We start from the raw sequence: 27,763 nt of genomic DNA on the forward strand, positions 1-27,763 counted from the left end.
TCATTCAAGGAACTCGATGGAAAGAGTAAACCGACGCTGCCTGATGTCATTGTCGGGAATCCCAAGACGTCCGTCATGGCGCCGCCGCGGAAAAGCAAACGCTCGCCTGAGAAAGAGCATCAAGCTGAACCTCAGATGAACGTTCCCTTAACAGGAAGAGGAACATCTGCATTTGTTGAGGAAGAGGCTGAAGCGTTAAAGCCTGCCGTGACGGCGGTAGTTGAAGACGTAGCGGTTACTGGTGCGGAGCAAACCAAAAAGGAGGAATCTCAGCGTCCATCCAGTCCTTCAGACTCTTTTCCAACTCAACGTTCCAACACTTCTGAAGATGCCACAGCTGAGCCAATGAAACCCGCTGTTGAAGAACCCGGACTGATCAACAAGGTCACTGAGCAGTCTGCACCTGGCGCTGGTGAGAAAAGCACACCTGTACCTTCCAGGAGGAAGTCCAAGGCTTCAGCCACAGACACTTCCAAGACTCAGGTGGAGCCTGAAAAGGTGAAGTCTGTCCTTACTCAAGGGTCACCCAGAAGTCCCATCGTAACCGCCGTCGTGGATGAAACGAAGCGAATCGTGACCGTTGTTCTGGATGCATCGGAGCCGTTCACAACTGGCACCAGTAAAGAGTCAAAGAGTCCAGACGTGTCCTTGAAGACTATTGATGCTAAACCTGCACAGATCCAAGGCAACGCTGAGGATCTCCAAACTTCAGCGGCAATCACAGAAACGGACGCTGAGCAACCCGAGTCTGTAGGAAAGAGGCAGGAGTCCAAGAGTTCTGAATGTTCCACGACTTCTAAGCCAGTTTCTACCCAGAGTATAACTACTGAAGACGATGCAGAGTTCAAGGAAAGTAAGAAAGAGCCTGAGAGAGCTGCTCAGGAGATCTCACAGCCAGGAGAAGCTGCTGTTGAGGAAGGAAGTAAACTCTCGCCAACCAAAAGAAAGTCGAAGGAGGAAACACCGACCGCGGTGAAGTCTGACGGTCCGACATCTTTGCTGAAATCCAAGGAGCAAACTGAAGCCGCCGGTGTGAAGGAAGAAGCTCCGGTTATTCTAACCATGAGGAAGTCAATGGGTCTCGACGTTTCCACTGTTCCAGAGCCGGTGTCAGGTGTGGCAAAGAATCCTGAGAGGTCTTCACCCTCTGAGGTTGTTCCAGCTACAACTACACCTGATGTTTTGGAACAAAGTGAGTTGTTACTACCAAAGCAAAGGTCAACAACGCCCGACCAGCATGCAGCACAGATGCCAGAAGAACCTGAAAGTCAGAGCACTGCTTCCAGTTCAAGCGAGCAAAAGTCAAAGAGTTCTGAAGTGACCACAACTTCGCAGCAAATTGTTGCCCAGATTAGAACTACTGACGTGGACCCTAAAGATAACAAGAAAGAACCTGCCAGTGAGAAGTCTTCTTCAACTTCAAAGAAGCTCACAGAACCGGCTAAAACTACTGTGGCAAAAGAAACAAAGCTTTCTCCACCTAAAAGAAGATCACAAGCTACCGAGGAGGTGGCCGTTAGAATACAAGAGCCTAAAAGTCAGAAGCCTACGTTGAGCTCCGGAGAGCAAAATAAAACTGATGTTGTGGAAGAGGCTAAATTGACACCACTACCCAGAAGGAAATCAAAGGGTCTTGAGGTTTCCACAGTTCCAAATCCAGTGTCCCCCCTTGGTAGAAGTACTGGTGTGGAGAAAAAACAAGGACCTGCAAATGATCCCGCAACCCCAGAGTGTGTTCAAGGGCAAGCCACAACTGCTGTTGTTGAACAAAGTAAGCTTCTTCCACCCAAAAGAAAGTCCAAGAGTACAGAGGACCCTCTGAAACCTGTTGCCACTGAGGCACGTCAGACAAAGACAGAAACTAAAGATCGTAAATCTTCGTTGAGCACCAATGATCAAAATAAAAGTGTTGTTAAGGAAGAAGCAACGCTTGTGCCAACCAGAAGGAATTCAAAGGATCTGCAGCTTTCTCCTGAACTTGCAGTCACAGAGCAGACTAAGACCAAAGAAAAGTTTGACAGTCAGAAGCCATCTTCAACTCCAGAGGTGGTAACAGCACCAACTGAAATTAATGTTGTGGAACAAGGAGAGTGTTCACCCACCCAAGGAAAGTCAGAAGGTCTAAAGGTTTCCACAGAACAAGCTACCAAGGAGATGAAAAAGACCACGGAAGAGCCTCTCCTTCAAAAGCCATCTTCAACTCTAGAGGTGCTCACAGCACCAACTGAAATGACTGTTGTGGAAAAGGGTAAACTTTCACCAACCAAAGAAAAGTCAAAGGATCTTAAACTGTCCCCAGATCTTGCTTCCAAAGAACTGACTCGGACCAAAGAAACGTCTGAAAGTCAGAAGTCATCTTCAACTCCAGAGGTGGTAACGGCACCGACTAAAATGACTGTTGTGGAAAAAGCAGAGTGTTCACCTACCAAAGAAAAGTCAGAGGATCTAGAGGTTTCCACAGAATGTGTAACCACAGAGCTGACAAAGACCAAAGAAGAGCTTGACAGTCAGAAGCCATCTTCAACTCCAGATATGGTCACAGCACCATCGGAAACTACAGACATTGCTTTTGTGGAAAAGGATAAAGTTTCACCAACGAAAAGAAAGTCAAAGGGTCTGAAACTTTCCCCAGAACCTGCTTCCACAGAGCTGACTCAGACCAAAGAAAAGTCTGAAAGTAAGAAACCATCTTTAACTCCAGAGATGGTAACAGCACCAACTAAAATGACTATTGTGGAAAAAGGAGAGCGTTCACCTACCAAAGGAAAGTCAGAGGGTCTCACAGTTTCCACAGAACTGACAAAGACCAGGGAAGAGTGTTTTCTTCAGAAGCCATCTTCAACTCCAGAGGTGGTAACGCCACAGACTAAAATTACTGTTGTGGAGGAAGCTGATCTTTCACCAATAGAGTCAAAGGGTCTAAAACATTCCCCCGATCTTGCTACCACAGAGCTGACAAAGACCAAGGAAGAGCTTGACAGTCAGAAGCCATCTTCAACTCCAGAGATGATCACAGCAAAAACGGAAATAATTGTGGAGAAAGGAAAGCTTTCACCTCCCGAAAGAAAGTCAAAAAGTCTTAAACCTTTCACAGACTTCAGTAGCATGGATTTGTCTGAGACCAAGGAAGAGGTTGACGGTCAGAAGTCTTCCCTGGATTTCAAGAGTTCAGAAGTTAAGGCTGATATTCAATCAAGTGTCCCAGTGAAATCTGCTGAGGAGAGTCAAACAACTGTTAAGAACTTCAGTCCAGTGTGTGAGAAGGTTCCTGTTCCTGTTGCTGGCATTCCATCAGAAAGATCTCGTCCTGAACCTCTGGAGTCTGTCCTTTCACCCATTACCACCATACGTAAAGGTTCACTTTCTGAGTCTCAAGAGGCTTCACAACAAGCCACTACCCTGTCTACAGAAAGGGACTCGAGTACAGCGCCTCAAACACAACCCCCTCTCTCAACCGAGCCTTGCGCTTTGTCAGACCACATAGACAAGTTGTGGAAAAACACTGGGGAAATTGAGAAGAGATATTTGGTCCTGGAATTGCCTGAAGTAGATTTTGCCGAAACATGGGAGATGAACCCAGATCGGCATGAGACGAAGGGTGTTGCTGAAGGGTCCCCCACTCAACTTGGGGAACCGGAAAGACCCAAAAAGGTCAAGGATCGTGAGGTGCAAGAAGTGGACGCTAGGGTTTTGACCAGAACCGTTAGCATTGAGAAAATCCAGATTAGGCCTGAAGTACGCATCCTACAACTAGATATACCGACCCCTGTGGAGAAGGATCAAAACACATCTGTGACGGGAACAAACGAGCCAAGAATAGTTGTTCAAAAAAGTATCCAGAGTGAAAGAGCCCAAGAAAACAAAGATGGTACTACACTTGATGTTAAGACAGAGAAGGCTGCCGAGGTGGCTCATAGTGACTCCACTCAACCCCCCTCGGCTCTTTCTGTAGCAGTGCAGCCGAGTAAAGCGGAGACACCATGTGCAGAAGTAAGCTCATCTGACCAAGATTCCGTCAAACCAAGCGAAACAGGGATTGAACAAGAGCTACTGAAAACCACACAGGTAAGACCCAAAGAGGACAATGAATGTGATGTGAAAAAAATGCATGATAAAGTGTCCACGAAAGATGTGCATGATGCATCCCAGAGCATGGATAACAAGTTTGTTAAGATGGAAAAAAGCTACAAAGGGGACGGAGTTCAGAGTTTACAACCAGGTACCCAGGCCACGATAAAGCTGCATGATATGTCATCCGTTATAATGGCAAATGCACCAATGATTGATATAAATCAAATGAGTATCCAGGGTGAAAGAGAGCATGACAACAAGGACTTAAATGTTCCTGACCCTACTGACATTGCTTCTAAGGAAAAGGGTAAACATTCACCAACAAAAGTAAGTTTAAAGGGTCTGAAACTTTCCCCAGAGCTAGAAAGTAAGCAGCCATCTTCAACTCCATATGTGGTAACGGCAATAACTGAAGTTACTGTTTTGGAAGAAGTTACCACAGAGATGAAAAAGACCAAGGAAGAACCTCACCTTCAAAAGCCATCTTCAACTCCAGAGGTGGAAACATCAAAAACTGAAATGATTGTTTTGGAACAAGGAGAGCTTTCAGAAACCAAAGAAAAGTCAAAGGGTCTTGAACATTCCCCAGACCTTGCTACCAAGGAGCTGACAAAGACCAAGGAAGAGCTTGACAGTCAGAAGTTATCTTCAACTCCGGAGATACTAACATCACCAACTGAAATTACTGTTGTGGAACAAGGAGAGCATTCACCTATCAAGGGAAAGTCAGAGGGTCTAGTAGTTTGCTCAGAAATTGCTACCAAAGAGCTGACAAAGACCAAGGAAGAGCTTGACAGTCAGAAGCCATCTTCAACTCCAGAGATGGTAACGGCAAAAACAGAAATGATTGTTGTGGTAAAAGGTAAACTTTCAGAAACCAAAGAAAAGTCAAAGGGTCTTGAACTTTCCCCAGACCTTGCTACCAAGGAGCTGACAAAGACCAAGGAAGAGCTTGACAATCAGAAGTCATCTTTAACTCCAGATGTGGTAACGGCAACAACAGAAATGATTGTTGTTGAACAAGGAGAGCGTTCACCTACAAAAGGAAAGTCAAAGGATCTAACAGTTTCCACAGAGCTAGCTACCACAGAGATGAAAAAGACCACGGAAGAGCCTCACCTTCAAAGGTCATCTTCAACTCCAGAGGTGGTAACAGCACCAACTGAAATTAATGTTGTGGAACAAGGAGAGTGTTCACCCACCCAAGGAAAGTCAGAAGGTCTAAAGGTTTCCACAGAACAAGCTACCAAGGAGATGAAAAAGACCACGGAAGAGCCTCACCTTCAAAGGTCATCTTCAACTCCAGAGGTGCTCACAGCACCAACTCAAATGGCTATTGTGGAAAAGGTTAAACTTTCACAAACTGAAAGAAAGTCAAAGGATGTGCAGCTTTCTCCTGAACATGCAGTCACAGAGCAGACTAAGACCAAAGAAAAGTCTGAAAGTCGGAAGCCATCTTCAACTCCAGAGGTGGTAACGGCAACAACTGAAATGACTATTGTGGAAGAAGCAGAGGTTTCCCCTACCAAAGGGAAATCAGAGGGTCCAACAGTTACCACAGAGATGAAAAAGACCAAGGAAGAGCCTCACCTTCAAAAGCCATCTTCAACTCCAGAGGTGGTAACATCAAAAACAGAAATGATTGTTTTGGAACAAGGAGAGCTTTCAGAAACCAAAGAAAAGTCAAAGGGTCTTGAACATTCCCCAGACCTTGCTACCAAGGAGCTGACAAAGACCAAGGAAGAGCTTGACAGTCAGAAGTCATCTTCAACTCCTGAGATAGTAACATCACCAACTGAAATTACTGTTGTGGAACAAGGAGAGCATTCACCTATCAAGGGAAAGTCAGAGGGTCTAGGGGTTTCCTCAGAAATTGCTACCAAAGAGCTGACAAAGACCAAGGAAGAGCTTGACAATCAGAAGTCATCTTTAACTCCAGATGTGACGGCAACAACAGAAATGATTGTTGTTGAACAAGGAGAGCGTTCACCTACGAAAGGAAAGTCAAAGGATCTAACAGTTTCCACAGAGCTAGCTACCACAGAGATGAAAAAGACCACGGAAGAGCCTCACCTTCAAAGGCCATCGTCAACTCCAGAGGGGCTCACGGCACCAACTGAAATGGCTCTTGTGGAAAAGGTTAAACTTTCACAAACTGAAAGAAAGTCAAAGGATGTGCAGCTTTCTCCTGAACTTGCAGTCACAGAGCAGACTAAGACCAAAGAAAAGTCTGAAAGTCGGAAGCCATCTTCAACTCCAGAGGTGGTAACAGCAACAACTGAAATGACTATTGTGGAAGAAGCAGAGGTTTCCCCTACCAAAGGGAAATCAGAGGGTCTAACAGTTACCACAGAGATGAAAAAGACCAAGGAAGAGCCTCACCTTCAAAAGCCATCTTCAACTCCAGAGTTGGTAACATCAAAAACAGAAATGATTGTTTTGGAACAAGGAGAGCTTTCAGAAACGAAAGAAAAGTCAAAGGGTCTTGAACATTCCCCAGACCTTGCTACCAAGGAGCTGACAAAGACCAAGGAAGAGCTTGACAGGCAGAAGTCATCTTCAACTCCTGAGATACTAACATCACCAACTGAAATTACTGTTGTGGAACAAGGAGAGCATTCACCTATCAAGGGAAAGTCAGAGGGTCTAGTAGTTTGCTCAGAAATTGCTACCAAAGAGCTGACAAAGACCAAGGAAGAGCTTGACAGTCAGAAGCCATCTTCAACTCCAGAGATGGTAACGGCAAAAACAGAAATGATTGTTGTGGTAAAAGGTAAACTTTCAGAAACCAAAGAAAAGTCAAAGGGTCTTGAACTTTCCCCAGACCTTGCTACCAAGGAGCTGACAAAGACCAAGGAAGAGCTTGACAATCAGAAGTCATCTTTAACTCCAGATGTGGTGACGGCAACAACAGAAATGATTGTTGTTGAACAAGGAGAGCGTTCACCTACGAAAGGAAAGTCAAAGGATCTAACAGTTTCCACAGAGCTAGCTACCACAGAGATGAAAAAGACCACGGAAGAGCCTCACCTTCAAAGGCCATCTTCAACTCCAGAGGGGCTCACAGCACCAACTGAAATGGCTCTTGTGGAAAAGGTTAAACTTTCACAAACTGAAAGAAAGTCAAAGGATGTGCAGCTTTCTCCTGAACTTGCAGTCACAGAGCAGACTAAGACCAAAGAAAAGTCTGACAGTCAGAAGCCATCTTCAACTCCAGAGGTGGTAACAGCAACAACTGAAATGACTATTGTGGAAGAAGCAGAGGTTTCCCCTACCAAAGGGAAATCAGAGGGTCTAGTAGTTTGCTCAGAAATTGCTACCAAAGAGCTGACAAAGACCAAGGAAGTGCTTGATAGACAGAAGTCATCTTTAACTCCAGATGTGGTAACAGCAAAAACAGAAATGATTGTTGTTGAACAAGGAGAGCTTTCACCTACCAAAGAAAAGTCAAAGGGTCTTGAACATTCCCCAGACCTTGCTACCAAGGAGCTGACAAAGACCATAGAAGAGCTTGACAGTCAGAAGTCATCTTCAACTCCTGAGATAGTAACATCACCAACTGAAATTACTGTTGTGGAACAAGGAGAGCATTCACCTATCAAGGGAAAGTCAGAGGGTCAAAAGGTTTCCCCAGACCTTCCTACCAAGGAGCTGACAATGACCAAGGAAGAGCTTGACAGTCAGAAGCCATCTTCAACTCCAGAGATGGAAACGGCACCAAGTATTGAGATGGTTAGTGACGGACAAACTCCAGTTAAGGCTGATGTTAAATCAAGTGTCCATCAAAATGTTAAATCTCAAAGTGAGTCCATTAAACCCCCCTCGGCTGCTCCTGTCGCAGTGCAGCCGAGTGAAGCAGAGACACCGTGTGCAGAAGTAAGCTCATCTGACCAAGACTCTGTCAAAAAAAGCGAAACAGGGATTGAACAAGAGTTCCTGAAAACCACACAGGTAAGACCCAAAAAGGACAAGGACGGCAAAGAAATTCACGCTACAGTGCACGACGCCCCCCAGAGCCTGGGAGACGTCCACGTGAGTGTACATCAACACAAAACACTCACAAAAGAAAAGGAGGCAAGGAAGGAATCAAGTGCCCCGTTTGAGACTGAGGTCACCGCCGCTGACGTCCAGCCGGCCGAGTCTTCATTTCACATGACCACGGTGGAGGAGCGAGATAGTTTCACCGTCGCCCTGACAACAGATGCAAAGGAAGTTAAGGGGGAAGACGGCAAGAAGGGAAAGAAGAGGGAGCATGTAACAATACAAAATGTTCCACTCACACCGGCCGAGATGGCCTCTCCTGGTGCAGAGCGGCTGCAGAGAGAGGACGTGCCCCAGGTGAGTAGAGGCAGTATTCATGGTGACGTGAGGCTAGTCGGGATGGGTATCGTTTACATTTTTTTCGATACTGGTACTTTAAAAACGATACCGGTGCCTTAAGCGGTGCCTGAAACGATACTTACAAATTTAGTATAAAAAAAAAATGTAAACGCCGGATTGACAATGACGACATTAAAAACCTCTTCGGTCATATTCCCTGTAAAAGCCGTTCTCATGGAGCACTGACAAAAAACGGATATCAGACTGTCGCGCTCGTAGCTCATGGCTAGCTTAAACATAGTTATAATGGCTAATTTATTATTTGTTGGCCTTTATGAATACAGGACCTGCAATCAATGTTACGGTACTAATCTGAGTTAAGGCTGCCCTTGTCATCACCGATCTCCACCTTTTCAGGGGGACCGTCTCCCCATCGCGCTTAGCCTGACCGCTGGTGTGCTCAGCACGGGCTCATGCAGACGGTCAAACTCGGTGAATGCCTCTACTTTCAAAGTTAAATGATAGGCTATCGTAACCTGCTGACTGGGCGGAGTCACCAGAGAAGTTCAAAATAATTGTTTTTTAAAATTTCAATCGGCTCAGGCACCGAAAAGTGCGTTGCGTTTCGGTCCGGTCGGCACCGGTCGTATAGGAACCGCATTGGCACCGGTTCTCGGTACCCAACCCTCGAGGCTTCTGTGTTCAGTGTGTTTTGTGCCAATGTGAAACGAATATAACAGAAGTGACTCTGCACTGTGCTGCATGTCCCGTGGTGTTTAACCCGTCCCGTGTTTCACTGCATCCGAACGTCTTCTCCTCTAAACTACACTTTGATTTTACCTCCAGGAAACACATCCGTCACTACTCCTTCTCCCTCAGGGAGGTTTATCTGTGTAAAGCCTCTATTGGGCTCGTACTTACACTTGTTTGCCCTTCCAACATTCTTTAGAGGCGTATTGATTACCGGTCAATCTACTTTTTTTAGCACGTTTTGTAAAGCTTTAACTCTTTACTTCTAAATATTTAGACTTTTTAATAGTAATGCTGTACAAGAGGTGTGCACAGAGTCCCTTTATTAGATTGAAATGCCAAGTAAAGAATATGTGTGTGAGACATTATACCGGTGCTACCAGCAGGTTCCAGTGCCTCGGGGCTGTAATGTGAGCTTCCTGCTGAACATTCTCTCTCAAAGACAGTGACACACCTCTAGAGAAACAGTCAGGACCAATGTGTGAATAGTTTCAGAGAGTTCAACTGAAGCCGTGAACACCCGTTCATCAGGATTCTTCCTGCATCATCACTGGTGGTTTTGTTTTCTCAGCGAGAGGAGGTGGGCACGGCCGACGAGACGCCGCCCGCATCCCTGCAGGCGCTGGATGAGTTCCCAACTGACGCTCCCCGTGGGGGGCTGACGCTGGTGGAGGGTCTGACCTCTCGGGGGAACACGGCTCCGGCGGAAGCGAGTGCTGTGGACACTGAGGAGCTCCTCCTGGAGGAACCGGAGGGATCCGTCATGAGGAACATCTTCACAGAGATACAGCTGCTCTCTGGGAAAGTACCCAGCAGTCCGCTCACCAAGGTATCATTACTGCTGCGGGTCTTTAAAAACAGTCAAACTGCCACTCTGGTTAGAATATGTCGAGACACATCCGGGATTTAAGTGTAAGGTGTCAGAATCATGGAGGCACGTGTTCTAAATGCAGAAGTTCAGCATATTACATGGAATAAAAAAAAATCAGTTTCTTATAATGGCCCAAAATGAGCTAAAGCAACATTGTTTTTTACATTGATCATGCACCAAAACCCTGCTGTCTCCTCAGGGGAGCCGACTGGAGGACGCTCCGGAGGCTCTGATGGGGTCCGCCAGCAATCTGGAGCTCCAGAGGCTAGTGTCCAAAGTCCTGAGCTGCCAGAGCTGCCCCGCTGAGCTCGACTCGACCGCAATGGCCCGGCAGCTGGAGGAGGCGCAGGTGTGTTTTTAAAAGGAGGACTCACTGGAGGAACGGCTCGTGGGAGCTGATGTGTGGTTACTGGAGGAGTTGAACTGCAGGTTGGGTAATAAAGCCAAACCTCTAATGAAGGCTTCTCTGTGCCACCTGCTGCCACAGGCGGATATTAAAAACACAGCTGCCAAAAAGTGTTGAAACAAACTTCATAGAGATTGATTTGTGTTGAGCAATAATAAGATAACATTCACTCTGACGGGCTTTGACTGAATGTGTTTCCAGCGCTGCATCGCCACCGCCCGGGCCCAGGTGGCCCTGCTCTCTGAGCTGAGGGCGGCTGATGGTGAGGACGAGGACGCTCGGCAGCAGGTGGAGGAGCAGTGGAGCGCCGCCGCCGAGGACGCGGCCGCCGCCGCCCGCAGGACAGAGACCCGGCTGCAGCTGGTGACGGATTACTGCAGACAGACGGGAGCAGCCGAGGCCGCGCTGCAGAGACTCACCGCAGAGCTGGAGGCTGTGACACGGTGAGTCCTCGTCCACGCTGTCTCCTTTCTCTAGCATCCTGTCTCTAGCCTCTTTACTCTAGCCTCCTTTCTCTAGTCTCCTTTCTCTAGCATCCTGTCTCTAGCCTCTTTACTCTAGCCTCCTTTCTCTAGTCTCCTTTCTCTAGCATCCTGTCTCTAGCCTCTTTACTCTAGCCTCCTGTCTCTAGTCTCCTGTCTCTATCATCCTGTCTCTAGTCTCCTGTCTCTAGCATCCTGTCTCTAGTCTCCTGTCTCTAGCATCCTGTCTCTAGCCTCTTTACTCTAGCATCCTGTCTCTAGTCTCCTGTCTCTAGCATCCTGTCTCTAGTCTCCTGTCTCTATCATCCTGTCTCTAGTCTCCTGTCTCTATCATCCTGTCTCTAGTCTCCTGTCTCTAGCATCCTGTCTCTAGCCTCTTTACTCTAGCCTCCTTTCTCTAGTCTCCTGTCTCTAGCATCCTGTCTCTAGTCTCCTGTCTCTAGCATCCTGTCTCTAGTCTCCTGTCTCTAGCATCCTGTCTCTAGTCTCCTGTCTCTAGCATCCTGTCTCTAGCCTCCTTTCTCTAGTCTCCTTTCTCTAGCCTCCTTTCTCTCGTCTCCTTTCTCTAGTCTCCTTTCTCTAGCCTCCTGTCTCTAGCCTCTTTACTCTAGCCTCCTTTCTCTAGTCTCCTTTCTCTAGTCTCCTTTCTCTAGCCTCTTTACTCTAGCCTCCTTCTCTAGTCTCCTTTCTCTAGTCTCCTTTCTCTAGTCTCCTTTCTCTAGCCTCCTGTCTCTAGCCTCTTTACTCTAGCCTCCTTTCTCTAGCCTCCTTTCTCTAGTCTCCTTTCTCTAGCCTCCTGTCTCTAGCCTCTTTACTCTAGCCTCCTTTCTCTAGCCTCCTTTCTCTAGTCTCCTTTCTCTATTCTCCTTTCTCTAGCCTCCTGTCTCTAGCCTCTTTACTCTAGCCTCCTTTCTCTAGTCTCCTTTCTCTAGTCTCCTTTCTCTAGTCTCCTTTCTCTATTCTCCTTTACTCTAGCCTCCTTTCTCTAGTCTCCTTTCTCTAGTCTCCTTTCTCTAGCCTCCTTTCTCTAGCCTCCTTCTCTAGTCTCCTTTCTTTAGCCTCCTTTCTCTAGCCTCCTTTCTCTAGCCTCCTTTTTTAGTGTCCTTTCTCTAGCCTCCTTTCTTTAGCCTCCTTTCTCTAGTCTCCTTTCTCTAGTCTCCTTTCTCTAGCCTCCTTTCTTTAGCCTCCTTTCTTTGGCCTCCTTTCTCTAGCCTCCTTTCTCTAGTCATCTTTCTCTTTCTTTAGCCTCCTTTTTCTAGTCTCCTTTGTCTAGTCTCCTTTCTCTAGCCTCCTTTCTTGAGTTTCCTCTCTGCTTAACTAAAATGTTGCAGGTTAAACAATCTTTTGTGATATTAAACTAAGGAGGAGCGAGACTGAGTGAAGACCAAAGAGGTCAGACACCAGAAGAAAAGGAGGTGTCGAGCTTCCTAAAGCCATATTTTACATTTGCCTCAAGTTTAAATGTTAACCTTCCCTCTCAAACTTCCATCGTGTGCCACTGTAAAAGCATGAAGGCCTGTGTTGTTCTTTCAGGTCCCCGGAGGAGAGCAGCTGCAAGCAGGCAGAGCGCCTGTGCTCCCTCCAGAGGAGCATGGAGGAGAACCGGGCGCTGCTCGGGGACTTGCTCCTCACCCAAACCCAGTTATCCCCGAGCCTCAGCTGGTCTGAGCGAGCCACCGCACAGATGGAGCAGAAGACCCTGCAGGAGGGCTGGAGAGGCCTGGAGAGCGCCGTGGAGAGGACGCTGTACCACACACACGTCCGCACTCACGACTCCAGCGGCCTTCTGGCGGCGCTGGCGGGCCTCCACCGACATCTGGAGACCATCGGCAAAGACCTGGAGCCGTCCTCGGCTCCTCAGTGGACCTGCAAGAAGGGTCAGCGGCTGATGGTCGCCAACGCCGAGGTCAAGGCCGCGCGGCAGAGATACCTCCTGTTGCAGCGGCAGTCTGAGGCGACGCTCCTCGGCTCGCCGAGGGAGAAGGACGCAGCGCGGCTGCAGGACGGCCTGCGCAGGGTCACGGACCAGCTGTGCCACACGGAGGAGCTGGTGTCCTCTCAGACGCAGAGCAGCAGCAGCCCCATCATGGAGAAGATCATCTTGGTGTTGAGGGACGGCCTCGCCTGGGCCAAGCAGACGGAGAGCGACATCGAGGGCAGGAGGAAGAGGGTGGCGCTCCTCCCAGAGGAGGTGCACCGGCAGCTCCGAGATCTGAAGACGCTGCAGTCCGAGGTCATGTCGAAACAGGTCCAACTGGAGTCCCTGGCGGAGGAGGTGACGGAGCTTTTTCCACAGCTGGACCAGGATGAGGAGGTGCCCGTGGTGCGCTCCTCCCTGAAGACCCTCGAGGAGCTCTCAAAGTCCACCACAGAGGAGCTGGCCAACGCCGTGCGGGAGCTCGAGTGGGGTCTGCAGACCAGAGAAAAGCTGTCGGCGCAGATCGCCGACCTGGACTCGTGGGTTCTGGCCCATCTGCACGGAGAGGCCTCCAGGGCTCCGGACGGGGAGCTCAGGAGCCCCACGGAGCTCGATCGTAGAGCCCGTCAGATCCGAGAGACCCTGGCCGAGGCTGAGAAGCAGGCCGCCGTCTGCGAGGCGCTCCTCATGCTGAGCAGAGACATCGCCTCTGAGCTCAGCATCACGGAGAACCTGCAGCTGTTCGACAAGCTGTGCGCCCTGCGGGACGACGTCCGGGCCATCAGCGGCTACGAGAAGGCCAACAAGACGGAGATGGACCAACTCGCCCAGACCGTGGAGTCGAGCAGGAAGCAGCTGGTCGCCGTGGAAACCAGCCTAAGGCAGATGTCTGGAGATCTGAGTCGACACCGGTTCCCCATCACGAGCGAGTCCCTTCAGGCTCTGGAGCCTTTGAAACGCGTGATTCTGGAGCACAAGTCCCAGGTGGACCTGCTGCAGCCGTGGATTCCCCGAGAGAAGACGAGGGAGCTGCACGCCGCCGTCTCGGAGCTCCTCGGCAGCATCGTCGCGCTGGAGACCAAAGCCCGCGGTCACGAGCGGTACCTGACCAAGAGGCAGTGCGTGGAGGACCTCAGGGAGAGCGTCCAGGAGCAGGTCTGTCGGACCAAAGACGACAGCAAGGCGCTGGAGGACAAGTACAAAGTGTGCCAGACGCTCCTGATCCGGCTGCCGCTCATCAAGCACATGTCGGAGGAGGCCGGCCGCGAGCTGCAGGCCATCTCCAGCGACCTCTACCCCTCGCAGCTGAGCAGCGAGCGGCAGCGGCTGAAGTGCAACCAGGAGAGCCTGGACACGCTGGAGGTGATGCTCTACAACAACCTGAGCATCATGGAGTGGAACCTGCTGGAGCAGCTGGACCTGGGCGTGGAGCGGGAGGCCACCCTGGCCTTCCTCCGCAGGAGCCAGCAGGAGCTCTGGGAACCCCCCCCGCTGGAGCCCAGCGAGACGGCCCTGGACCTCCGGTACCAGAGGGTCTTGTCTCTGAGGAGGACCGTGGAGTCCAGGGTGAGGGCGCTGGAGGTTCTGGAGCAGAAGCAGGGACCCGGCCGAGGATCCCAGGAGCTGAGCGGCCTGAAGGCCGAGGTGCTCGGGGAATGCGACTCACAAATGGCAAGTTTTTATTTTTATAAGAGTCACTGAGTCCTTTTTAAATGTCTCCCGTCTCCTTCTTTAGTCTCCTTCCTCTCGTTTTCTTTCTCTAGCCTCCTTTATCTAGTCTCCTATCTCTACTCTGCTTTCTCTAGTCTCCTTCTTTAGTCTCCTTTCTCTAGTCTCCTTCCTCTAGTGTTCTTTCTCTAGTCTCCTCATTTAGTCTCCTTTCTCGAGTCTCCTTTCTCAAGTCTCCTTCTTTATTCTCCTTCCTCTCGTTTTCTTTCTCTAGCCTCCTTTATCTAGTCTCCTATCTACTCTGCTTTCTCAAGTATCCTTTCTCAAGTCTCCTTTAGTCTCCTTTCTCTAGTCTCCTTCCTCTAGTGTTCTTTCTCTAGTCTCCTTATTTAGTCTCCTTTCTCTAGTCTCCTTCCTCTAGTCTCCTTTCTCAAGTCTCCTTCTTTAGTCTCCTTTCTCTAGTCTCCTTCCTCTAGTCTCCTTTCTCAAGTCTCCTTATTTAGTCTCCTTTCTCTAGTCTTCTTTCTCTCATCTCCTTTCTCAAGTCTCCTTCTTTAGTCTCCTTTCTCTAATCTCCTTCCTCTAGTGTTCTTTCTCTAGTCTCCTTATTTAGTCTCCTTTCTCTAGTCTTCTTTCTCAAGTCTCCTTCTCTAGTCTCCTGTGTCTGGTCTTCTTTCTCTAGTCTCCTCTAGTCTAGGCTCTGGTCTGATGAGGTGTGTCTCTGGGTTTCAGGGGAACATCTCCCGGGCCAAAGAGTCTCTGAGCAGCTACACGGCCGCCGTGCGCCAGGCGGCGCTCTTCCTGAGGCACGTGGAGGTCTCTCTGCTGCCCCCGCAGGGCTCCACCGGACTCTGCGCCGACCGGCTGGAGGAGACCCAGCGGGCCTTGGCCTCGCTGCAGCAGGACTTTCAGACCCACGTGGAGCGCCTCCAGAACCAGGGCCCGCCGCACCCTTACCTGTGCCCCGAGAGGGTGAAGCGGCAGCGGGAGGACGTCCTGAGCCGGCTGATAGTGAGGATGTCCACGCTGCAGGCCGAGGGCCACCTGAGGCTGGAGCGCCTCGCCAGGTACGCTCTATAGTCTCCTTTCTCCAGGCGCCTTTCTCTAGTCTCCTTTCCCTCGTCTCCTTTCTCCAGGCGCCTTTCTCTAGGCTCCTTTCTCTAGTCTCCTTTCCCTCGTCTCCTTTCTCCAGGCGCCTTTTTCTAGGCTCCTTTCTCTAGCCTCCTTTCTCTTGTGTCTTTTCTCTAGTCTCCTTTCTCTTTTTTCTTTTCTCTAGTCTCCTTTCTCGACTCCTTCCTCTAGGCTCCTTCCTCTAGCCTCCTTTCTCTAGTCTCCTTTCTCTAGCCTCCTTCTTTAGTCTCCTTTCTCTAGCCTCCTTTCTCTAGCCTCCTTTCTCTTTCTCTAGTATCCCTTCTTTTTCTCTCGTCTCCAGCAGAGAGACCTCTGCGAGTCCACCTAGACGTCTGAGATGCTTGATGGATAACCCGAGAATCAATAATAATCAATAATTCTGCCTTTTGTCAGCTGCGCCCAACATCACAGGAAATACACCGAGAGCCGAGATGAAATCCTCCAGAGCGCCATGAGCTCGGCCGGCAGCCTGTCGCTCTGTATCGATCAGAAGGTCACGCAACTCGCCGACTGCACCGACCAGCACGACCAGCTCACCGTACGTACAGGCTCCTCCCCTTTTCTAAATGGACGTCCATCGTGTTTTACAGCACCTCGTTGTCTTCACTGTTGATTTCTAACCTCGTAGTTCTAGATTGATCTCTGCCGCTCTTTACCCGCATACCAGAGCCACTGTAGAGGGAAATATGAATTATAGAGCCACAGGAGGGGTTAACATTCAGATAAAAACCTCAAATCAGTCATTTGTTTCCCAATTAACGTCAGTGTCTCTTCAAGGAGTGCTGATGATCATATCTGTGATTCTTGGCAGAAATCATCAATATTTCCTTATTGCTGAATCTGTTTGCAAAGAATATTTAGGGTCCGAGCGACTGAGCGACTTATTATTATTCCGCTTTTTATTTCTTCAGTTTGACTGCATATTGGGGGTACGCATCATATCCCAAAACCCACCAAATTTGTCAAGCTTGTCAGGCTTAGTGAAACTAGACGTAGGACCCCAACCTCAAAATTCTGTTTTAAATAAGTGCTCTCTAGAGTCCCCTCAAAGTTTGATCGGCGACGCCCCTCACCCAGTATGTCTGATTGACTTGAGATTTGTCACATGTCCACTTGGACCTGTTCTACAAATAAAAGCCTCCCAGACCCCTAAACGCAAGTTACGTATGTAACTATGGTTCTATGAATCCTGGATGACCGCCAGAGGCGGTGCTTAGCACTGGATATCTTCCGTCTTGCGCATAGCAGGTCGAGTATTAATAACAAAAAAGTCACCCGTGACCTCGGATGACCCGCCCACCGGGTATAAGTTCCGGTGTCATCCCGAGATCAGTTCTCGGAATCTTCTCGCGAACTCACGAGATTCCGAGTGACTAAGAACTCTGGCGGTCATCCAGGATTCATAGAACCATAGTTACATACGTAACTTGCGTTCTATTTCATCCTTCCTGACCGCCAGAGGCGGTGCTTAGCACTGGATGACTTATATCAACAGAGTCACGAGGAATCCCAAGGAAACTACCTCATATGACTCAAGCAGAGGATCTGGACCACCTGCAATGCATGGAGGGTGTTCCCGTTCACTCTGTAGTCTCTGGTGAATGTGCGCAACGATGCCCCTGAGGCTGTTGCATACATATGCACCTATATTCCCCACGGGCATACCTCTTTGGGTCGCCCGTGATGTGGGAACGCCGTTGGTAGAACAACACCCTGCTCTGGATGGCAGAGCACGGACGTTCACCACCTATGCACAGGCAATGGCCTCCACTATCTAGTGGAACAGGCACTGTTCTGCAGTGGCATAGCCCTTCCTAGATCCACCCTAACTGACTAGTTATGGTGGTCAAGCTGTGCAGGCTGGACAGGCTGGTTGAGACCAGAGCGTGCCAGCACCTTTGGGGGAAGCCACTGCTTTAGGCCGCAGTGTGACACCCGAGCCCTCTGAGTTCCCCTCAGACAAGGCTCATTGACCGACAGGGCGTGTAGCTTGCCTACTTGCTCTGCCGCAGTTATGGCAAGGATGAAAGGTCTTTGCCGACAGCAACCACAGTTCTGCCTCTGCCAAGGGTTCGAAGGGAGGCGAGCATAGGGTGTCCAGTACCCCGGGCGAGTCCCCTGGAGGAGCCCTCGGGGGCTCAGGGGATAGTCACTGAGGCCCTCCTTATGAAGAGGGACACCAGCTTGTGGCTGTTCCGCATCATTGTCGGCTTTAGCATGCTGGCATGAAATGGCAGCTATGTAGGCCCTCAGGATAGAGGCAGACATGCCCTTAACTAGAAGGGATGACGGAGGCGTGAGTACCGTAGGCACGAGGCACCGTACTGGGTCCCTCCGCCCGCCGGTCGGGAAGCGGCTGCGGTCTGCACATGTCTTGTAGACGGATAGCACTCTGGCGTTTAGAATAGTCCTTTGGACTGATTCTGTTCAGCTGCTTCTGCTCTCCTGCGGCCAAGCCCTTTGTTGGGCACGGCCGGGATCGGGATGGCAGGTCCCACCATCTAGCTGTGCTAGGGTCCCGCATGTCAGCGAGGCACCGTGGCGTCTCACAGCGAAGTCTGTGCAGCCAGGGGAACCAAGTCCTGGCTGGACGCAAGGGGGCCACCAGCAAAATTCGGTGGCCCTGTTGAAGACCCCGAGTAGTTGGCAAGATCAGCGGAAATGTGGGGAACGCCCTGGTTCCGTTCTCCTGGTCGCTACCTCGCCCGACAATTGGTCAGGTGAAGGGTTACCGGAGTAAGAAAAATCAGAAGGGCACGGGAGCTCCGTAGCAGCTCTGCCGCCCTAGAGGCCCCTGGAGGTTCAAGCCAACACGTGGTTGAGGCGATGTCTCGCCCAACAAGTACATATTCCCTCCCAAGTATGGCAGGAACTGTTTGAGCGCTAGGTGCATGGCCTGTGGCTCCAGACCCAAGTGTCGCGAATAGACTGTCCTCTGGAAGTTCTGTACTGCCAGACTGCGCCCCACTTTGAGAGGCGGGAGTCTGCTGTGGCGACCTCCCGGTGGGGCGGACCCCCTCCCTGGGGATACCCTCTGATGGGTATGCTCTCACCCTCTACAGGGATAGAGCCGAGGGCACCACTGTGACCCCCATCTTGTGCCTGTGGCCCCTGGCGAAGGCTGTTAGGCCCTCCATGCGAAGGGCGCCGCGACAGCAGCCCAAGCATTTGCCCCATAGGCAAGGAAAAAAGGGATAAAAGACCACTGCCTGCCCCCTCAGAGAGTACCTACCTGCTTGAGTGACGGGCAGGCCCACTTAGTGGCTGCATCTAGAGCTATACCAATGAAGGTTATGCTCCGAGAATGGCTCAGAAAACTCCTTATGTTCACGAAGGCCCAACCGGGCAGCGTGAGAAAGAGTGTAAGACAGCTGATGCAGCTGTCAATTTACCCGATAGGCAAGAAGAGAGGATAAAAGACAGCCATCTGCCCCCTCAGAGAGGGGAAGGCTGCAGAGGATGCTGTCCACCTGTCTGAGTGACGGCCAGGCCCGCTTAGTGGCTGCATCTAGAGCTACACCAATAAAGGTTATGCTCTGAGAATGGCTCAGACAGTTGTTTGTTCACGAAGGCCCAACCGGCGGCGTGAGAGAGTGCAAGTAATGCACTGTGTGGCCCTAAATGGGTATGGCGCACATATCAGCCAGATCGTCCAGGATGGCAGTTTCCTCACGCCCTGGTGATTGCAGGGCGGCAGTAATGCCCTTTTGTAGAAACTCCTGGGGAAGTCCACATGGAAGAAGCCTGGGAATAACGGCTTTGGAAAGCATAACAGAGCAACCGTCTGTGAAGCATTCTAGGAACCTGACAAAAGGCCTCCCTTAAGTCGACAGACATGAGCCGATCTCCTCTGGAGACCACACGAAGGATGTCTGCTGGGCTCAGCCTGAGAAAATCAAGACGTGGCGCCCCCGAGTCTGCGGGGTGTGGACACGGTCCTGCGAGACCAGATAACTGCTGCCTGGTCTAACCGGCTTGCACCGTGCGCTGCTGCGCCTGTAGAGCAGGTCCCCTGATTTCACTGGGACAGTAAGGAGGTTGTTCCTACATACCTCCGACAAGGGTGCCTGCGCCGGCCAAACAGCTGGTCTGAACCCTGGAGAGCATTAGGCGCCCAGGTTCTCTTGACGTAAGTGCACATGCCTGCAGCGAAGCATCACTGAGGCTGTAGTCAAGTATGACATATGAGGGGGAGTTGTCGTGTAGTAAGCACGGTAAAATGGTCACCTGAGAACCGACTGGGCTCGAGGGCACCGGTCATCCGGCCTCGGAGTCCCCTTGGGGAAAAACCGATGGATGCGATAGTCAGCTCAATGGATGGCATGGGATGAAGGCCACATTTGGCCATATCCTACATGGACGCCAGGGTTCGGTGATCTATCGTAAGATGGTAACCCCTCAGACAGTCTCTGGAGGGGAGACTGAAAAGGTGGCAAGGCCGGGAATGCCCCTGAAGAATGCACTAGCGTGCGTGGGGTTCCGGCTGCTGTATATCCAGCAGTTCCTGTGCCCTGCGAATGACGAACCCGATGGGGCCGTCGACTGCCCCCTACAAGGGGCTCTGGCCTGAGGAATGGGAACCAGACCCAGAAGCGTGGGTGGGCCGCTTGTCCCCGTCCTCCAGTAAGGAGATTGGTGGACACTGCCACTGGGATGTCCTCCCTTGGGAATGGATCAGCCGTGGGTGGATCTGATGCTTCAGTCCTCCCTGCACTAGGGTGGCGACTTATCTGCGCTAGTTCTGCGGTCAGCAGACCTACTCTATAAGCTAGCATGCCCGATTGCACTGCTAGGGGAGCCCCTGCGGCTCCTAGCCGGCGCTTGCAACTGGTCGGCTGGCCTGGAGCTGACCTGACCTGTCTGTTGGGGTCCTAGCAGGAGCTAGAGCGAGCGCACTCCGCTACTGCAGCGCAGGTCCTGTGGAGCAGGACAGAGACAGCCCGTCTAGTGAGGGGAGAGCGTAACGCTGCCCTCACTCGTACAGTAGCTGTAGCTGCTGGGGGTCGCAGCAGTAGCACTCCGCTACTGTGGCCCAGGTCCTGTGGAGCAGGACGGAGACAGCCCGTCTAGAGTGAGGACACCTCCTCAATACAGTAGCTGTGATTACTGGCCTATCAGTAAACTTAAGCGAGAGCACTCTGTTACTGTGGAAACGGGTTCCGTGGAGACAGTTTAGAAAGCGGTCTAGAGAACAGCCTCTCTAGAGAGAGGAAGTGAGGACACGCTCGACTAGTACAGTAGCTGTAATTACAAGCATCCCACGAGTAGCCTGGGCGAAAGCACTGTGCTACGGGGGAGCAGGTCCTGTGAAAACACTCGTAGTGAGAGGGCAGGTCTCTTCGAGGACCCTCTCCACTAGTATGGCAACTGTACTTACTGGTGCCTCCCAGTAAGCCTGAGCGAGAGCTCTGCGCTACTGTAGACGCTGATCCCGTGAACACGGGTCAGAAAACAGCATGTCTAGTGAGAGAGTGAGGACACACTTCACTCCTCTGGTCTGTCAGCATTAGCGTGGCGTTAGTTGGCCTGAGTGGAGACGCTCTGCTAGCTGTAACAGCGGCGATGTCATGGAGGTACATGTGCAGTATGCATCAGTATCGACTTATAGCCTCCTTAGCGTCCCCCCGGTGAGCCTGAGCGGGACGCTCTGCTCACTGGAAGCCGGTAGCAGTGTAGCAGTGTGGCAGCCAGCCGCAACGAGCCGACGCGCTCTCGTTAGCGCTGTAATCGCCCATCAGTAGCCTGAGCGAGAGCGCTCCGCTACTTGGGCCGAGGTCCTGTGGAACAGGAGGTAGCTGTCGGATTTAGCGTAGGCTCCGTTAGCCTGAGTGGACACACTCTGCTAGCTATGCACGGCGGCAATGCTACCAAAGTCAACACACACGCTATCTCAATCGCTACAGAGAGCCGGTCGCGCCGGTGTAGCAGCCTGGCGACACCGAGCGGACGTGCTCCCGTTAGCACACAGTTAGCAGGAACGAGAGCTCTGCTCCTGTGGGATATGCCGTCATAGACAGCAATTGTATTCGATCTCACCCGATTGAAGCTTCGCGGTGAAGGCGCTCTGGTGAAGACCGAAAAAGACTCGTGCGTTCTCCGGTCCGCCTCGACGGTCCGCCGTAGAGAAACGCAACGTCCTCCTCCGAGGAGGAGAGCTCGTCGCAGCCTCTGGAGGGCGACGGATCGCAACTCCGACCATTTGGTCACAAGGCTCCCCGCGACGAGCTTCAGTTAAACTTCAGCCTTAGCTGATGCCTGCGTTTGCGAGAAGATGAAAAAGAACTGATCTCGGGATGACACCGGAACTTATACCCGGTGGGCGGGTCATCCGAGGTCACGGGTGACTTTGTTGTTATTAATACTCGACCTGCTATGCGCAAGACGGAAGATATCCAGTGCTAAGCACCGCCTCTGGCGGTCAGGAAGGATGAAATAGAACTCCACCTACTTAGATTTTCGGCCATTTTGAATTTTGTGAAAAACACATAATTGGCGAGTTCTCCTACACGCTGGGTCCGATTCATACCAAACTGGTACTGTCGATCATGATTGAAGGTATATCACCTACGATGTATCAAGACCCGTTCATCGTTGCTCGCAGCTTTAATTAAAGTTTTTTCAGAAGATTCTGACTTTAGAAACTCGGAAATTCAGAATTATATCTCCTAAAATATCTCTAATGCTCCGTCGGACTCGCCGTGTAAGCTCCACCCATGAAACCTTCTCTTGACGGTGCAGGTTCTGCGTGAGGAGGCGGAGTCTCTTCAGAGCCGCCTGGAGGAGCTGAAGGAGTGGTGCCCGGAGCCGAGCTGCCGCGGAGGTCGCGACGGGGCCGCGGCCGCCGTCTGGAAGCTTGTGTCGAGACTCGGCCGCTGCACGCGAGACCTGACGGCTCGCAGCCAGCAGAGGATCAGAGAGTGGATCCACGTCACCGGCGGGGTGAGCGGCACGCCACATTTAGATGACCATTTAGATGTTGTTAAGGAGAGCGTTAACACCGCTCCTCCTCTCAGGTGGAGAAGGCCGCCGCCCTCCTGGACCACGTCGAGGCGGAGCTTCCCGACGGATCCGGGGCGAAGGCCTCCTCCGCCGAGGACCTGCATGACCTGCTGCAGTCCTGGGACCAGTATCAGGACCGGCTGGACTGCGAGCACCGCGCCCTGTCGGCGCTGGAGCTGCGCGGCGCCAGGCTGCTGGGAGTCCCCGCCCACCTGGAGCGGGCGCCACCCGCCCCGCTCTGTCAGCGGCTGCAGGCCATGCAGGGTCGCTACGACAGGTAGGGAACAGCATCCGTTACCCAGAAGCCTCTGCTGCCCAATCAGACGTAGCTTTGCCTCGGAGGTTAACTGCGTTTTTTGCGTTTCCTGCAGTGTGAAGCAGAGGAGCAGGGAGGGCCTGGCGGAGGCCCGGGGGGAGCAGGAGGAGAGGGAGCAGCTGCACAAGGAGCTGCAGGACGTCCATGTGTGGCTGGAGGCCGCAGACGGTGTCCTGTCGGAGATGGAGCAGAGCAGCAGCACGCAGGAGCTGGAGGTGGGACGCCACGCTAGTTTGCTTGTTTATCTGCTATTTAAAATATTTTTAGTAGATCAATCAGATCGGCTTCAAATTTGTCCCACACAAACATAAGATTATCATGATGTCGGCACACAAAGCATTTTACGATCGGTTTTACTTTGTTGACGTGGCAACCCATTCTTCGCATCAAACAAGGAAGGGGCTTTGGAGCGACTAAACATGCTCGCTGTGTAACTAAACTTGCCATATACATTTAGAATCAAAGATGTAGTTACCAGATAGGATTTTTAATTCTTCTAAATGGTAATTTGGCTCAATAACGCCCCCTACAAATATTAAATTAGGTAGCCCCAGTGCTACGTTTGACCTACATGTATAAAACTTGGGCGGCATATGTAACACATGTAGACGGTAAGAAAAGTCACTATTCACTATTTTCATGCTTCAGTCTAGCCACTTCCACCTATAGGCATCCACCTAGGTTTCAAACTCCAGGCCAGAAGGTGGCAGTAATGAACCAAATATATGGATGCAAACCGCCGTTCCAAACATTAAATTAGCCAGCCCCAATGCTACGTTTCACCTACATGTATGAAAGTTGGTGGGCATATGCAACACATGTAGCCAGAAAGAAAAGTCTCTTGGGACCATGCTCTAAACCACATGTGTCAAACTCGCGGCCCGCGGGCCACATCCAACCCGCCACATCCTTTTATGTGGCCCGTGACGGCATGAAATAAATATGATGCCTTTTCTTAAAAAAGGGAGAAGAAAAAAAATCCTGTGATTTTATTTTGAAGGTCATTTTTTCTGCAGCGGAGTGCGGTCTGTTCACTCTCCTTCATGCTGCGTTCACGCCAGAGGAGAGGTGAAGTCTTTACTAAATGTACTCGTGTGAGTTCACTCGCCTGACTGTTTGTCATGTTCTCTTCGCTCGCGCTAGAAGCGCCGGAGAGGGGGCGTGGCTTATCGTGGCATATAACAGTTTGTTACCACCGTCCACCACGGAAGAAATAATCACTATTTGTTCTGTTGAGGAAGTCCCACAGACGTCGGACCATCAAGCCCTTGAGTCTGGGTTCATAATATTAATATTATATTATCCGTAGCCGCGCGCAGCTTCTCCGGGATGGATCACGGAGGTCTGGATCGTGGTCCATGCCTACTACCAACTATTCATACACTGTGTCATGTTCATTGAATGTGTTTTAACTCTTATGTGTCCTTCTGTACACATTACATCTATTGCACTTGTCCATCCGGGTAGAGGGATCCTCCTCTGTTGCTCTCCTGAAGGTTTCTTCCCTTTATTTTCCCCGTGACGGGTTGTTTCTATTTCTTGGGAGTTTCTCCTGATCCGATGTGAGGTCCTGGGATAGGGATGTCTATGTGTATGTATGACTCCAGGACTCTGGACTCTGTAAAGCAACTTCGGGTGTCTAGAGAAGCGCTATATAAGATGAATGATTATTATTATTATTATTATTATAATGTGTACAGATTGTTAAGCACTCTGAGACAAATTTGTCATTTGTGATATTGGGCTATATAAAAAAAACTAGGGCTGTGAAACGATTACAATTTTTAATTGGATTAATCACAGGTTTTTGTGGATTAATCATGATTAATCACATATTACCGATATTCTCGGTATATTTTGTGAGAACATAGAGATTTATGACAAAAGACGGATATATACATTTATACATTCTTCTATACAATGGTGCTGCAACTCAGCAGTTATTTGTGGCGCGCGCGAGACGGAGATCGATAAGTGTTAACGCAACGCGAAGAGACAGAAATGACATGCTGCTGTGGAGATACGATCAACAACAGACGTTTAGTTTAATAAAAGAACAAAGACGTGCTCTAGAGAACATGTCAGGGGGCGGGCCAATCTTTTTAATGTCATGCGATCTACCGACACTACGCCGCGATCGACGTGTTGAGACCCTGATCTACAGGAAGTAAAAGTCGTAACAAGGTTTCCGTAGGTGAACCTGCGGAAGGATCATTACCGATGAACAGACCGTCTGCATGAGAGTGGACAGAGTTCAGATTGAAGTGGTGTATTGGAAGCTCATTTTGCAAGTGACTTTTTTTCCGTCTCGACGACCAACAACAGACGGATTGGAAGCTCATTCTGCGCATGCGTTAAATGCGTTAAAAATAAATAACTAGTTAAACCTGTAATTGAATTAACTGAGTTAACGCGTTATTTTTCACAGCACTAAAAGAAACTGAATTTAATTGAATGAAGGAAGAAAATGTTTTACTCGTTGACGCTCAGTGTGTCGGTCGCAAACCTTCTCGGCTGAGTGAGCCGGCGTCCAGCAAGTACCGTGCGGAAAAAAATGTCTAACTTGCGGACGCTGGGTCCAACGGTCGCAGAAACTCGGCCGAGTGAACCGACGACCGGCAAGTACCCTCTACGTGTGTGAATTGTCGAGGGCCCGGTCAATGCTGCTCGCAGCTTTAATTGGAATTAAAACTCCTGGCAAACAAACAAAAATCTGCAAAAAATATTGTTTTCCATTTTTCTCTCATATCAAAAATAGAAAATTGTGACTTGTAAACTATCTACAAATGGAAATTATTCTTATTTGATCTCACATAGCTGATTTCGAACCAGTAAATATTGACATTCAGACTTTCGGAACTCTTTGAACTCGAGTCTTCTTCTTCTCTCCGTCTGGTCTCCAGGAGGTCGACGGCCAGCTGTGTACCCAGAAGGCTTTGCTGCAGCGCATCGCCGACAGCCTAAAGAGGAAGTACTCCGAGGCGAACGCTGCGGTGCCGCCGGAGCTGGAGGCCGAGCTGCAGGAGGTCATGCAGGCGCTGATGCTGGTGGAAGTGAAGGTGCACAATTAACCACGCAATTAATCACAGATCAATACGTCCAGGATGTAGAGGAAAGGACTCATTATTACTATTATTATTATTATTATTATTATTAATAATTACATTATTCATAATGCTCAGCACACAATTAACTCAGAACTAACACATAAACATGCATTTTAATGACTGATAAGCAAGTGCTTCGGACCGACTTCTGTAGACGACTAATCAACTAAAACCTCCTCCGTCAGGTGGTGGAGGCGGTGGAGAGGAGCGGCGCCGTCTACCGGCTGGGCGCCAAGCTGACGGAGATCCTGTCCGGCCTGAACTGCGTCCAGAAGAGACTCGAACAGAAGAGCCCCAACGTGACCGAGGCCAAGTTCACCCAGAAGGTAGAAACTCATATACACACACACACACACACACACATATATCCACACAAACACTTCAGAACCAGACCCAGAATGCACTTGGATTTAACGCCGCTTGTGTCTCAGCGCACGTGGGACGAGCTGGACGTGTGGCACTCGTGCGTGGCGGCGCTGGAGGTGGACATGCAGGACCTGGAGACGCCGGAGGAGGTGCTGGTCCTCACCGAGAGGTTGGTGGAGGTGCAGCAGCTCCACTCCCTCCTGGCCAAGCAGGCGGAGCAGAGGACCACCCTCATCAGCAAGGTCAGAGGGGACAGAGGGGTCGGGGGGTCCTCGAGGCTCATGGTTGTCAGTTGGTCTTTAGATCCACGTCTTCTGACCTGAGTGTTGTGTCCCTGGTCAGATCCACATGTGGCTCAAGGAGCACCAGGAGATGATCAACAGCTCCAAGAGCTGGATGGCCGAGGCCAAGTCGTGGCTGGCGACGCCGTGCAGCTACACTACGTCCAAGTGCCTGAGCGGCCACGTGCACATGCTGCAGGTCGGTCTTCTAAAGCCCTCCACCCCCCTCTCCACCCGCTCTCCACTTGTACGTGTTAACATTGGGCGTTGCGTTGTAGACGGTGTTGGACGACTCGGCCCAGATCCGATCCGCGCTGCAGGGCTTCGGCTGCGTCCTGAAGGAGATGTCTCAGGTCTACGACGTCACGGCTCACCGGCTGCAGCTGGACGAAGCCGACCAGCAGGTGGCCGTCGTCCAGGAGGCCTTCGCCGCTCCTCTGGCTCACCTGGGCCACGCCGCCGATGTGAGGGCCTTTTTAATCTCTTTTTTTTCTCACCATACAACTCCCATGGTTCTCTTCTACATCTAACCATAGAACTCGCAAGGTTCTCTTTAGATCCAACTATAGACCTTCCAAGGTTATCTTCTAGATCCAACCATAGACCTTCCAAGGTTCTCTTCTAGATCTAACCATAGAACTCCCAAGCTTCTCTTCTAGATCTAACCATAGAACTCCCAAAGTCTTCTCCCATCGAGCCTCGTCTTGAAGACTTTTATTTAAGATCTTCCAAAACGGGAACACCTACAGTACCTCTTCTAGTTCTAAAGCCTTTAGGCCCTCCTTCTACCAGGCATGAGAATCCCTCACCTTTCGGCGAAATTCGCCGTTTTGAAACCAAAATAGGTGACTTACGTGAATCGTGTAGAACCGAAGAGTTTTTGTTTTGGGGTGGGGGGGGGGGGTCAATTGTCCGGCCGGCGTTTATGAGATTGGAGTGAGACACGGAGAAAGTGTGAAGTGTTGCTCTTCGCAATAAAACATCTTTGATGGGACGTGTCGCGTCTTGGCCAATCAGCGTCAAGATGTCTTCAGCGTTTGGTGGTTTAGGTTAGCTTGAATGTTAGACGCTACTTCT

General features: G+C 50.6%; 1 protein-coding gene across 4 annotated transcripts in view; it reads left to right on the forward strand.

Moving 5' to 3' along the window:
* The window catches only part of LOC130201446 (nesprin-2-like), an 83,907-nt gene that overhangs the window by 8,953 nt on the left and 47,191 nt on the right, over window positions 1-27,763 (forward strand). For 3 of the 4 annotated variants that reach the window (XM_056426467.1, XM_056426468.1, XM_056426469.1), the window contains exons 18-32: window positions 10-8,409; window positions 9,713-9,970; window positions 10,212-10,361; window positions 10,620-10,861; window positions 12,434-14,489; window positions 15,219-15,553; window positions 16,011-16,155; window positions 22,356-22,556; window positions 22,631-22,893; window positions 22,988-23,147; window positions 25,836-25,991; window positions 26,225-26,365; window positions 26,471-26,647; window positions 26,748-26,885; window positions 26,965-27,150. In XM_056426467.1, the coding sequence (XP_056282442.1) occupies window positions 10-8,409; window positions 9,713-9,970; window positions 10,212-10,361; window positions 10,620-10,861; window positions 12,434-14,489; window positions 15,219-15,553; window positions 16,011-16,155; window positions 22,356-22,556; window positions 22,631-22,893; window positions 22,988-23,147; window positions 25,836-25,991; window positions 26,225-26,365; window positions 26,471-26,647; window positions 26,748-26,885; window positions 26,965-27,150 (13,008 nt within the window). The remainder of the gene's footprint in view (window positions 1-9; window positions 8,410-9,712; window positions 9,971-10,211; window positions 10,362-10,619; window positions 10,862-12,433; window positions 14,490-15,218; window positions 15,554-16,010; window positions 16,156-22,355; window positions 22,557-22,630; window positions 22,894-22,987; window positions 23,148-25,835; window positions 25,992-26,224; window positions 26,366-26,470; window positions 26,648-26,747; window positions 26,886-26,964; window positions 27,151-27,763) is intronic. The other variant, XM_056426470.1, reaches the window with a different exon arrangement.

Source organism: Pseudoliparis swirei, chromosome 11, assembly GCF_029220125.1.
Source record: "Pseudoliparis swirei isolate HS2019 ecotype Mariana Trench chromosome 11, NWPU_hadal_v1, whole genome shotgun sequence".
Taxonomy (NCBI): Eukaryota; Metazoa; Chordata; class Actinopteri; order Perciformes; family Liparidae; genus Pseudoliparis; species Pseudoliparis swirei.